This window comes from Mobula hypostoma, chromosome 1 (genome assembly GCF_963921235.1).
Source record: "Mobula hypostoma chromosome 1, sMobHyp1.1, whole genome shotgun sequence".
In the NCBI taxonomy this organism is placed as follows: Eukaryota; Metazoa; Chordata; class Chondrichthyes; order Myliobatiformes; family Myliobatidae; genus Mobula; species Mobula hypostoma.
Genome location: NC_086097.1, coordinates 41,382,612 through 41,396,871, shown reverse-complemented (window position 1 = coordinate 41,396,871; position 14,260 = coordinate 41,382,612). Strand labels below are relative to the sequence as shown.

The window sequence follows — 14,260 nt, the reverse complement described above, 5'->3', positions numbered from 1 at the left end:
GCAGACACACCTGTCATCCACATGTATATGATGTCAGCAGCCGTGCACTCTGAGGCACTCCAGAGGCCCACTCCTCAACCCTCTCCTGTGGTCCACTCTTCAGCCTTCTCCAGCCATCCAGATGCAGGACAGACTCTGGGTTTTCTGCAATAATGGTTCTGGTAGCCCAGCAAGATCATAGATATTCATCAGTTCATCTGCCTGCCCTAAATATGCCCAATCCAATTCCTCCAAACAGAGGTCCTCTGGGCTCCTGTAGGTCCGACTGCTCCGCTAGTGCCTGTGGTCCCACATAGCCATGCATTTCATCCAGGCTTGTCACCTTCTGATGGGGCCATGGTGATTACAATGGTGATAGACCGGTTCTCCAAAGCAGTTAACTTTATTGCTCCCCCTCCCCAAACCTCCGTCAGCTGCTGAGATGGCAGACCTGGTCGTCCACAGGTAGTTCACCTCCACTATTTCCCTCAGGACATTGTGTTGGACCGGGTTCCACAGTTCATCTCTAGCTTCCAGAGAGCGTTCTGCTCCCTCCTCTGCACCTCAGTGAGTTTGTCCTCTGGCCATCATCTGCAGACAAACGGCCAGTCAGAACCAATCAGCAGTGGAGAAGTTTCGGCGATGCTTTGCCACCTCTAACCCTTCCACATGGAAGAAGCATCTGCTCTGGCCCTGCACCTCCTCTGCCACAAGCATGGCAACCTTTGAAATGCTTCATGGCTACCAACCCCTGTTGTTCCCTGCAGAGGAGCCAGCAGTGGAGGTCCTATCTATCCAGGCCCTGGTCAGCTGATGCTGGAAGGCTTGGAAGAGGACACAGAAGGCCATCCCAGCTTCCCATCGCACCTACTGCTGCTACTCCAGCCTGGAGACTGCGCTTGGCTGTTCACTTGAGATCTGCCCCTGAGCACCGACTCCCACAAGCTCTCAACCCAATTACCAGATTACCCATTGCACCAACCCAGTCGTTTACCATCTCCAGCTGCCACCATCCCTCAGGATCACATCTACCTTCCATGTGTCCTGCCTCAAGCCGCCATTGTTCATAGACCACACAACCCACGTGAGACTGCACTTTCAAAACCAAGGATGGTGGAGGATAGTCCAATGTATACGGTTTGCCAGTTGATAGATTCATGTATCCCTGGATAGGGTGTGCAGTATCTGGTTGACTGGAAAGGGTACAGCCCAGAGGAGAGGTCACCAGTGGCCGTCCAGTTTCATCTCGGATCCATTGCTCAGAGGAGTTCACCGACCCACCTGGATTGTCCTGGACATCAGGTGCTGACCGTAGGAGAGGTGAGTTCTGTGAGGCCTGCACAGGCAGGCACCTCCTAGTCTCCATCCAGCTAACTGAAATCACCTGCCACTCATTTTCAACTCATTACCTGCAGCCTATTTAAACCCATATTTCATTCACAATCCTTTGTTCATCAATTGAACAAGCCAACCTCAACCAGTTGCTCCTAGCCTTCAGTTACCTTGGTGCCTTGTCATGTTAAGTATTTGTTCTCTCTTGTTTTGTGGCCCCTCATGGTTTGTTATTTTTCATTTTATTGGTAAAATATTCTTTACTAATAAATCATCTCCATTGCTTTGCTTTTGGATCCAGTTTCCTCTACGTTTCCCGACAATATTCTTCTACATATGCACTGCATCACTGCATGGTATGGAAACTGCACTGTGACAGACAGGAAGGCTCTACAGTGAGTAGTCAAAACTGCCCAACGCATCACCAGCACCAGCCTATCCACCATCAAGGATATATATACAGAAAGGTGCAGGAAATGGGCCAATAACATCATGAATTTCACCCACCCTGTTCTAGAACTGCTTGTCCCACTCCCATAAGGGATGAGGCTATGTAGTGTCTATGCCAGGCCCACCAGACCCAAAAACACTTTCCCCAAGCAATGAGGCTGATCAATACTTCCAAGGCTGCACATCACCCAGCACCACTGCTTTATCATTTCCTCTCAGAGTTATTTTATGCACAGACACTCCTTTGCCTAGCATCACTTTATGGGCATACTATGAATATATGTACATAAGCTCACTTATATGTTTATATTTATTGTGTTTTTATTATTGTCTTCTTTATCTTATTATGTTTTATGCTGCATCGGATTTGGAGTAACAATCATTTCGTTCTCTTTTACACTGTGTACTGGAAGTGACAGTAAACAATCTTGAAACTTGAATTGCTGTGTAATTAAATTGAAATGTGCAGTATAAATATTATTGTATAAAGCACGGCTCTGGTTCAACAGTCTACGCTTCAAAACTGTCATTAGAATGGAGGGAAGTTTTGCAATTAATACGCCAGCTCCATTGAGAAGGATTAATATGGGGATTACAGCTTTTGGAATTATGTCAAAAAGCTATTTCACCAAGTTTCAGATTGCTAAAGAAGCTTTTCTCTAAGCACAGTGCAAGACTGAATTTGTTTCATTGTAAATGACATGCCCCGAATCCCTTCATTTGTACGGTTGGAGACTATTCCTGCATTCCGGGTGTTATAGAAATTCGGCTTATTGTTCTTCAACTTGTTGGCTAATTTCCATCTGTTGGTCCAGCAATGAAATTATTACTTTGTGAACTGGTGGTGTTTTAAATGACTTGCAATTAGATTGGTGTTTCATCGATAATGTGCAGTTGGCTCATTTATACATTTAGGCTATTCCTGGTATTATTATTTAAGCTTTTCAACTCTGTCACCAGCAATAGACTCAATTGCTTTACTGATTTTAACAACTTTTAATAAAATATTGATCAAAAATTTGTATTTAATCCAATTGCAATTAAACAGCACAAAGCATAATCAGCCAAATACCCTGGGGGCAGATGAGCCACCCACACTCATTCAAAACCCAATCTAACTGGATCGAGTGTCTGAATGCAATCAAGGCCGCCAAGCAGCCATCTCCCAGCTAACTGGCAAGACTCCATTGGGTGTATCTATATGAGGCACTGCCTCAGGAGGGTATCATCTATCATTAAAGGTTCCCATTTTCTGGGCCAGGGCATCTTCTCGCAGATGCCGTCAGGCAGGAGGTGCCGAAGTCTCTAGTCCCACACCATAATGTTTTAGGATAGCTACTTCCTTGCAATCATTTGTCTCTTGAATGAGCTGGCACAACCTCAATTACTACCTCAGTCTAGCAACAATAGTACACCATTTTGCACTGCAATAGATTTTGCTTTTTATTCTAATTGTGTTCTTTCTTGCATAACTTTGTATTAATTATGTTTATGCTTTTCTTGTGAATGCTGTGTACTTGATGCTATGTCCCTGTGATGCTGCCGCGAGCAAGCTTTTCATTGCACTTATACTTGCATGTAGTTGTGCGATGGACAATAAACTTGACTTTGGCTCTTGATTGTCTGTTGAACTGCTTTGAGAGTAGGTTCAGCTCTGAACCTGTCAAAGCTGGCAAGGAGATTGCACATCAGTGAATGTGTTTGACATTCGTCAGCATTCACAAATGACTAAAAACTAAACAGTGCATTATAAGACAATTGTTAAAAAGGGGAAACAATTATGAAAGCTCAAAAACAATTAGAAATAATAATATATTAATATTTAATTCAATTTAATTAACAAGTATGCAAAGTACCTGTAGTAAACACTGTTGAACTCTATGAGGAGTCTAGTGGCAGAACAAAATGGCTCTCCAAGAAATGATCAACTGATTAAATACCAGCAGCCAGAACACTACTGAGGGTTTTTAAAGGGAATGATCCTGGCCTCCATTATCATCTCTATTTAACTAAGAAAAGGAAGGCAATCTAATCCCTGCAAATACGATGGTTATAATTTGTAATTATTCTTTAGAACTACATTTCTTACATTTATTAGAATATATGAGAAGGAACAGAAAGCTATGATTCTTCAAACATTAAACTGCATTAAAATATCTTTACTGATGCAAAATATTTTAAGTTGCTTAATAAAAGAATAATCAAACAAAATTAATTCTGGATTATATTAAAAAAGAGAGACAAGTTTAGTCAAAGTAATAGTCGTTAAGAAATGACTTGCAGGAGGAGATAGATGTAGAACAGTGAAGTGAGAGAATCCCAGAGCTAAGCATCACAACATGACTGGGGTCGACATAACCAAGAAACCAGAACTGGGAGACCCTTGTCAAAACTGAATTTCAAATGTTAAGAAATTTCTGCAGGTTATAACTTCAGTCTTTCAAATATTTCTCACTCAAGTTCCTTAATTCTTATCTGGAGAATTTGTACATACATATCTTAATGTTCTCCATAAATTTTTGATGAATATCTGACATGACAAGAATTGAATTACACTGCCAGAAGAATTCTACCAAATACTATTGTTCTAATCCTATTGGGATCATGGAAATAGTATTTATGGAATAAAGCAGCCAGTTTTGAATAATTCTCACATTTTCATGTTAGATTGATATCCTAATGTTTTCTTGAATTGTCACCTGGGGCTAAGGAGAAATGCCATTTTTATTTACACAGAGGTTGTGTTGCTGGTTATTGACCTCTCATGGGAATAAATAAATTCTGAGAAATCAATAATGCATAGGTGACTGGGAAGAGTGTGCTTGACGGGTTTTTATTGTTCCTCATTTTTCTCTTGTTTTGATATTTTGGAAAATGTAAAATAGCAATAAGAAAGCAATCTTATTTAGATCTGTGGCATTCTGTGCAAAGGAAATACAAACCTTTCCAATATCTAATATTAAGCTTAATGGAAAAAAAACAAATCTATATAAGTAAAATGGATTCGAATCACATTTCTACAATCTTCCGTGCAGTCTGTACAAAAAAAATATGCTGAGTCTAAGAAGCAGAATGATATTTACAAATTGAAAAGAAATTATGTTTTAAAGTTTGAAATTATTAACATTCCCAGAAAGAAATAATTCATATCTTCACCATGTTTTAAGGGCTACTCAAAACATTTTAATGTCGACAGAAGGTTCTTCATAAATACAATGCTAAATAAAATTTGGCACCATGATGTGTGAGGAGGTATAAGAGCAAATGACCGAAAATTTGATCAAACAGCTTTTAAGGAGAATTTTACACACAAAAATAAAGGGAAGGAGATGTGATGGGTTCAGAAGAAAATACACAGCTTACAATCAACGCACCTCAATATGGTAACACACATCAAAGTTGTTGGTGAACGCAGCAGGCCAAGCAGCATCTGTAGGATGAGGTGCAGTCGACGTTTCAGGCCGAGACCCTTCGTCAGGACTAACTGAAGGAAGAGTGAGTAAGGGATTTGAAAGTTGGTGGGGGAGGGGGAGATCCAAAATGATAGGAGAAGACAGGAGGGGGAGGGACAGAGCCAAGAGCTGGACAGGTGATAGGCAAAAGGGGATACGAGAGGATCATGGGACAGGAGGTCCGGGAAGAAAGACAAGGTGGGGGGAACCCAGAGGATGGGCAAGAGGTATATTCAGAGGGACAGAGGGAGAAAAAGGAGAATGAGAGAAAGAATGTGTGCATAAAAATGAGTAACACATGGGGTACGAGGGGGAGGTGGGGCCTTAGCGGAAGTTAGAGAAGTCGATGTTCATGCCATCAGGTTGGAGGCTACCCAGACGGAATATAAGGTGTGTTCCTCCAACCTGAGTGTGGCTTCATCTTTACAGTAGAGGAGGCCGTGGATAGACATGTCAGAATGGGAATGGGATGTGGAATTAAAATGTGTGGCCACTGGGAGATCCTGCTTTCTCTGGCGGACAGAGCGTAGATGTTCAGCAAAGCAGTCTCCCAGTCTGCGTCGGGTCTCGCCAATATATAAAAGGCCACATCGGGAGCACCGGACGCAGTATATCACCCCAGTCGACTCACAGGTGAAGTGTTGCCTCACCTGGAAGGACTGTTTGGGGCCCTAAATGGTGGTAAGGGAGGAAGTGTAAGGGCATGTGTAGCACTTGTTCCGCTTACACGGATAAGTGCCAGGAGGGAGATCAGTGGGGAGGGATGTGGGGGACGAATGGACAAGGGAGTTGTGTAGGGAGCGATCCCTGCGGAATGCAGAGAGAGGGCGGGAGGGAAAGATGTGCTTAGTGGTGGGATCCTGTTGGAGGTGGCGGAAGTTACGGAGAATAATATGTTGGACCTGGAGGCTGGTGGGGTGGTAGGTGAGGACCAGGGGAACCCTATTCCTAGTGGGGTGGCAGGAGGATGGAGTGAGAGCAGATGTACGTGAAATGGGGGAGATGCATTTAAGAGCAGAGTTGATAGTGGAGGAAGGGAAGCCCCTTTCTTTAAAAAAGGAAGACATCTCCCTCATCCTAGAATGAAAAGCCTCATCCTGAGAGCAGATGCGGCGGAGACGGAGGAATTGCGAGAAGGGGATGGCGTTTTTGCAAGAGACACCTCAATATGGTGTTGTCTTTTTTCATGGAGCAATGAAATTGGGACCAGAAACAAAGAAAAACAGATATCCCCAGACCTGAAAATCTATTAAATATGGAAGAGTGAGACTGTGGATGGATTTGAAAATAGAGATGGAGTCTCTAAGATTGAGATATTACTTAATCAGCACCACAAAGAAGAATGGTGGGTGAATGGGGCTATAGAGCTGAGGACATTGGCTGCAGAGTTCTGAATGAGAAGGGCCAGTCAGGAAGGCATTGGAATATTCATAGTTAAAGGCAAACAAGAGCCCAACAGGTACGTATAAGAGTTTCAACAGAAGATGGGCTGAGGCACTTGCAGAGTCTTTCAGTGTTGTAGAAATAATACACAGCTCAGTGGTAATAGGGAATTGTGGTCAGGAGCTTATTGTGGGGTTAAGTGTGACACCAGTAATGCATGTACCCAAATTTAGTTTTAAACTATCGCCAGGCATAGAGGCCAGGAAACAGAATGCATGCAACAGAGATGAGAATCATTGGCTTCAGTTGGCCCAGCACTTAGTTGAAGGAAATTTCTGCTCATCCAGAACTGGATGTTTGACAAACAATCTAACAATATAGACAGTGGATTAAAGCTGTGTGACACACGTGTGCGTGTGGGAGTTGACACAGAGATGGTCAAACTTTAGGTCAGAAATATCATGGACTTGAAGCAGGGGATAAATAGGCACACAGACGATAGAAAATGGAAGTGGAGGAGGGAAGGGTTTGATTGCTCTCAGAGTAGGTTAAAAGGTTGGCACAACATTTTTGGCTGACGTGTCTGTATGATATGATAATGTTCTAGTTCTAATAACATGGATTTGGGAATAGAAGCCATGGCAGGCAATTGGTGAGGTGGCAGTGAATCAACAAATATGAGAAGCAGTGAGGGTGATGCCACACCAGGCAAAGCTGGAGAAGACGGGGTGTCAAACATGTCAGAAGCTGCAGACTGGGTGAAAGGTCAAGGATGATTATATTACTTTAGTCACAATCACATGAAATGTCGTTGTAGAATATGAGTGGAGCTTTCCAAATACTGTGGTATGGACAGAAAGCTAGCTGGAAGCACACAATTGGAAGACTAGGTTAGTCAACGATTGTGAAAATTACAGTAAGGTTGAAGACAGGGTAGTAACATTCAAGAATGGGGAAGTTAAGGATATTTTCTGAGAGAAATGCTGATGGAAGATTTGAAAGGGAGGACAGCAGCTTTAAAAAGGAAAACCATTAAATCATCTGAAGTTTACCCCTTGTGAAGTGTAGTGGTATTTTGCAGTACAGGGTCAGTGACAGAGATCTTGTGGACAGCAAGTTTTGATCAACACAATGCCACATTCTTTTATTTTCTTGATTCGAGGATAAATATTGCATATCTTCTAAGGGTATAATTGGATCTTGTAAATGCACCTAAAGCCTCAGTTTCATATCTAATTTGAATGTATCGGAGAGAACGTCACTTCTCCTGTGTACATGGAGATGTCTCTTGTGAAGTGTACATCTCGATGACATATCAATCTGAAATATTAGTTCTGTTTTTTTTTCATCCTGACCCCCAAGAACTCAAGAAGTAAAAGCAGGAGAAGACCATTTGGCCCCTTGTGACTGTTCTAGCAGTAAGAAAGATCAAGCTATATCTTCAACCTCAATGCTATTTGCCCGTACTATCACTTTTTCTTTGATTTTGTTAATAGTTATACTAGGCAACAGACCCTTCACAGCCCTTTGAGTGGAGAATTCCGACGATGCATTGACCTCTGTCTGAAGAAATTTCTTCTCTTTCTGTCCTAAGCGGCGGACCCCTCATTTTGAGTCCATGACTCCTAGTGTTCACCAGCATAAACATGGTCACATCTTTTTACCTGTGGGGCTCCATAACAGTCACTGAGCTCACCACCTATTCTCCTAAACACAAGACCAGTCTTCTTAATTTCTCCTCATGCAAAATGCCATCCTATTACAATCAGGTGCCCTGTTACTATTTCTTACTCCATTACTGTTTTCAGGCTAATATAGGTCTTCCCTGGGTTACAAGTGATGAATTTATGTGTAGCCCATACATACAGTCGAGATTCTGCAGGTCAGTGGGATGGAAATGTGGCTGCTGTGGAGCTGCAGACATCTTCTGCTGTCTGGGAACTCACTTTGCGACCATATCAAGCTCACTTTGATGCGTCTGATGACTCTTAACAATTCTTATCGATGCACCATAGAAAGGATTCTGACTGGGTGCAGAACAGCTTGGTATTGCAACTACTTTGCATGTGACTGCAAGAAACTATGAAGAGTTGTGGACGTGGCTCAGCACATCACAGGAACCAGCCTCCCTTCTAACAACTCTGTCTACACTTCTCGCTGCCTCTGTAAAGTATCCAACATAATCAAAGACCCCTGACACCCCTCTCCTTCCCCCTCCCATCGGGGAGAAGACACAAAAACCTGAAAGCCCTTACCAATAGACTTAAGGACAGCTTTTATCCAACTCTTACTAGACTCTTGAATGGACCTCTCCTACGTTAAGATGGACTCTTGGCCTCACAATCTACCTTATTATGATCTTGCACTTTACCTGCGCTGCACTCTTTCAGTTCAGTTTCATTTATTGTCATTTAGAAATGCATGCATTAAAAAAAATGATACAACGTTCCTCCAGAATGATATCACAAGAAAATACAGGACAAACCAAGACTAAAACTGACAAGACCACATAATTATAACATATCGTTACAACAGTGCAAAGTAATAAAGAGCAGACCATGGGCACGATAAAAAAAAAGTCTCAAAGTCCCGGTAGACTCATCATCCCACACAGGCAGCAGAAGGGAGGAACTCTCCCCGCCATGAACCTCCAAGAGCCACCAACTCGCCGATGCAGCACCATTTGAAGCACTCATCCACAGCGGACTCTGAGTGCGTTCGAAAACTTTGAGCCTCCAACACAGCCTCTCCGAGCGCCATCCTCTGCTGAGTGCTTCGACCCAGCCCTGGCCGCCAAGCAACAAGCAAAGCCGAGGACTCAGTGCCTTCCCCTCCAGAGATTCTGGACCACACAGTAGCAGCAGCAGCAAAACAGGCATTTCAGATGTTTCACCAGATGTTCCTCCATGCTCTCACGTCTGTCTCCATCAAATCAGGATTGTGCATGGCACCCTACTTGACAACTAACAGACATCACCACCGGAGTGGCCGCTGTGAGCTGCGTCAGGCCGCCATCTTCCCACCCCATAAGCTTTAACACTTTATTCTGCATTCTTAGCAATTTATCTTATTCTAGGTCAATGCTTTGTGTAATGAATTGTTCTGTATAAACAGTATGCAAAACAATATTTTCACTTATATAATTTCCAATATTGTTGGAAATATTGCGGACTGCCTAGGTTACGAAAGGTTCTGCCATAACTTGGGGAGGACCTGTACGCGAGGATGTTCTGCTTTTCACTGTTGAATTATGCGGACGAGGGTCTAGGTGGAACTTAAATCTCCAACTTTTCAATTCAGAACTGATAGGCCTTCTCTTGGACTAACCAAGGTACACTGATTGTATGAAAACCTCCCAGTATAAATTTAATTTAGTGCAGAAAATGTTTTGCCCTTGGTGAGCGTGGAACTAATTTGATGACGATCCTTCTCAGGGTTTTCAAAGTGGAACTTTGCTTTCTCTCTGCATTGTGCCAAGTAAACAGTGTCGAGTGTAAGCTCAAATGAGCAGACTTGCTGTATCTCTCACTGTGCACTAGCATCTCTCACAGTGACTGTGCAGCCTTAGTAAGCTGTTTGTATAATAGATGTGTTCGCAGGGGACCTGGCTTAAGACCATCTAAATTCATTACAGCTCAGATATAAAACCATCTGTTAGGGGTAAGAATCTGCTGTTATTTACACAGAGAGTAATTCCAGAGATGGAATAAAAAGAAGTTACAACATTACATTATGACAGTAGAAATGCAAACCAGACCCTGAGAATAACATTCTGTGACAACACTGTAGAAAATATCCACACAGAAGAGTGATGCTGTACTTTATGCACACCTTCCATTAGGACAACTGGGATCAGGTCCAGGAATGGATGAGCACAAGCTGGGGAGTGTGAATGAATGCTGTGGACATGCCCTTAGGTACTGCCTCACTGCATTCAATAGCTCACAAATACCAGACTAGGTTTCTCAATGTTCTCCTGAAAGATGAGAGGTGATTGATAAGTTCGTGGCCTAAGGTAGAAGGAGTCAATTTTAGAAAACCTAGCACATTTATTTTTCAATATAGTCCCCTTCTACATGTACACACTTAGTCCAGCGGTCGTGGAGCGTACAGATCCCTTCTTTGTAGAAGTGGTCCACAGCAGTGATGATTGATAAGTTCGTGGCCTATGGCGGAAGGAGATGAGTTATTAACTTCAAACTTTCTACATTTTCACTCAGAGAGTTGAACTGCACGTGCATGTAACGAGAGCGTCTTGGACCTCCAGGTGGTCAACAGCAGGGGTGATTGATAAGTTTGTGGCCTTAGGTAGTAGGAGATGAGTTACACAGCTCTCGTTACATGCACATGCAATTCAACTCTTTGAGTGAAAATGCAGGAAGTTTGAAGTTAATAACTCACCTCCTTCTACCATAGGCCACGAACTTATCAATCACCCCTGCTGTGGACCACTTCTACAAAGAAGGGATCCGTATGCTCCACGACCACTGGACTAAGTGTGTAAATGTAGGAAAAATAAATGTGCTGAGTTTTCTAAAATTGACTCCTTCTACCTTAGGACATGAACTTATCAATCACCCCTCATATGCTGGGTGGTACACTTGAACCTCAGTCAACTCTATACGATGGTCCCTACACTTACCCACAAGGCAGAGCCACTCGAGGAAACCCACTACATGAAGAATCTCAATGAGTTGCTGAACACATTGAAATAGGCAGGCTCACTTGAATCCGTTTTAACACTTGATGCAGCAATTTTAACCCCAGTGATGTTTCAGACACTCAACAGCAGAACAAGGGCAGCAGGCACATTGGAAACAGCACCAAATGTAGATGCCCCTCTATCCACACATAATCTTGACATGGAAGTATGTCATTGATCCTAAATCCTAAAAACCCCTTCTCAACAGCATCATACCAAGTACCTCCACCAAACGAATTGCTGTGGTTCAAATGGTTACCACAACCTTTTCAAGGATAAATAAAGGGTAATAATTACTCATGCCCAGATAAAAAAAAACAAAGAATAAAAGCAACAATACCAGTTATTCCCTTTGCAGAAACCCCTTGGATTTACAGGCACCTTTTCCATCAACAGAGATTTGAATGCATGATGTGTTTTTAACCATGTGACCTAATCCTCACAAAGTTATTTTATTCATAACTTCTGTCAGAATGTGGCATATTCATTTGTGTTTTATGCTGAACTTCCATCTTTTCCCACAGGTCTTACTTTTAGCTACTGTCTGTTGAGATGAAAGGAAGTCACTATCAATGGCAGTGACTGAACTGTGTGATACTGAAATACAAATGAGCTACAAACAATTTCTTTTGTATGCAAATGCCAACTCATGAAATCTGTCACAGACTTCAGAAGTCATGTCGGGATGCTTGCCAAGTCAATTACAGAAAAAGACTCTTCTACACAATCGTGTATGCTGGTTAGTTTGATAAATCATTGTAATTTCATGAGTGTTAATGATCAATTTGGTAACAATTCTATTTTAACTGTATGCTTACTTTTTGTGGCATGTACAAAAGATTACAATATTTCATCACAATATCTTTTGTGTACTGAGATAATGAATTGTTTACACATCGAACTTTGAAACTCCCTCACATCAAAGCAACCAAACAGATAAACAGCACATGCATAAGCAGTTCAGTTTCACTGTTTTTAGAAGGAGAGGTTCTGAATGATCCACACAAATATTCCTTTAAGTGACAATAGAACATCAAGTTTTCATACCTGCCTAATCCCCAACCGGTATGCTAGGATTCGGTCAACAGCATTAGGGTTCATCTGGGTCCACTGTAGCATGTACGAATAGACACGGGCTCGGTTTTGCCAAAGTGGGTTGGGTGTATCATAATAGAATTCAGGAGGATAAGCTTTGCCTGAGAAAAAGAGAGATTATTACAGTTGCACAGAAGATTATTCACAATTTTTTATACAGTGCACATGAAGGCAAAAAAATGACAGAGAAAGTGCAGGTTAATTCACACAGCATGCTAAGGTTTATTAGCCAACGATGGTATTGAAGCAATGGACCCTTCTATCGCTCCATCATGTACCAATTCAGGACGACATTCTTCCGCACACAAATGTGGATCAATGATCCGTAAAGACTTGCATGTGATGAGCAGTCGAGTAAGTCATTGCATGAAATGAGATTTACACAAGAGCTAATAGGGAGTTGAGTGGCATCGTAATGAAATTGATGAATAAGGTTTCATAACGTAATGCAAAAGGCTTTCTGTAAAAGCTAGCTGGCATTGCTTGAAGTTATTTCTGGAACATAATATAAAACAAATAAGGTTCTTGGTCCTTTGTGCACATTCCAGTGTTCAATAGACGCCTGCCTGATCCTCTACCGGAACTGCACCTTCAAGCTTGGATCACTTGAATGTACTGAGCATAGTGCTTCAGAGCAGAGAGTTCCAAACATTCACAGGTCCTGAGTTAAGAAAATTGATCTCATTTCTGTCCTAGACACTGGAAAATTCTTCTCATTCCTGTACTAGACACCAACTCCTTATCCTGAAGATTTCCAACTCAGGGAAACATTTTCTCAGTATCTGCATGTCAAGCCCAAAGCCCCTGAAGAAGTAAAAAATATATATATTTTGAAATCACCTAAATTCTATCATACAGAAGTGTAGTTGTCTCAATCTCTTCTCAGAACAATCCTGTCAGCTTGGAGATCCAATCTATCTTAATTGTATTGTTTTTCAGGCAAACATACGCCTTCTTAGTAAGGAGATCAAAACTGCAAACATATTTATAAAACAGGGAGTAAAAAGAAACAGAAATCAGAGAAAATTTAATTGAATGCAAATATAAAGCCTAAACAGATTTAATTTATCAAGACCAATATTGGGTAACGTAAAAAGTTATTTCTAGGTAATGCCTTATATGAAGACGCTGAAGACAGATTTCCACCTGTCCCAAGGGTCATTTTCACTAAAGGGGAGGTACCCTGAATAAGTAATTGCCCTCTCCTTATTGTATAATGACAAAGCACAGCTATTCATCACCACTGTCTTGAAAGTCCTGTTCCATCTATTGACGTCTATCAAATATCATTAGGCTGACCAGGCCTTCTGTCTTACTGCTGGTGGGTAGAAGTATTATTGACCAATCACCAGTCAAAGTCAAGTATATTGTCATATGTATAATTACATTTATGCACAGGTGTAAGGAAAATTTTGCTTGCAGCAGCATTACTGACACATGGTGTTATGTAACAATATTCACAAGAAAAATATAAATTAATCATAAATAAAACACATTCTTTACAAGAAAGAGCACAATTAGTATTAAAAAAAGCTAAGTTTTAGTGGTCACAGTATTGCAAAACTGTTGTGACGATAGTTGTGCCAGTTGGTTCAGGAACCAAATGGTTGAAGGGAAATAGCTGTTTTTGAACATAGTGGTGTGGGAAAACCTCTTTGCTTTAGCTCTTTGAGGCTTCAGTCAGAGAAAGTAAAGAAAAGGAAAACTCCAGGTTGTCTTTTTTTCCATCACTTCTTTACATTTGCTTAGTTAGGACATAGAGATACCAGGCAGGATAGTGGAATGTTCCTCCTGCAGGATATGGGAAGCAGGGAGATCTCCAGTGTCCCTGATGGCTACAGCTGCGAGAAGAACTACTAGATGCAAT

At 41.8% G+C, this 14,260-nt stretch overlaps 1 protein-coding gene across 2 annotated transcripts in view; it reads right to left on the bottom strand.

The window, feature by feature from the left end:
• The window catches only part of mdga2a (MAM domain containing glycosylphosphatidylinositol anchor 2a), a 1,048,869-nt gene that overhangs the window by 220,610 nt on the left and 813,999 nt on the right, over positions 1–14,260 (bottom strand). For both annotated transcript variants that reach the window (XM_063047135.1, XM_063047145.1), the window contains exon 10: positions 12,346–12,494. In XM_063047135.1, coding sequence (XP_062903205.1) covers positions 12,346–12,494 — 149 coding nt within the window. The remainder of the gene's footprint in view (positions 1–12,345; positions 12,495–14,260) is intronic.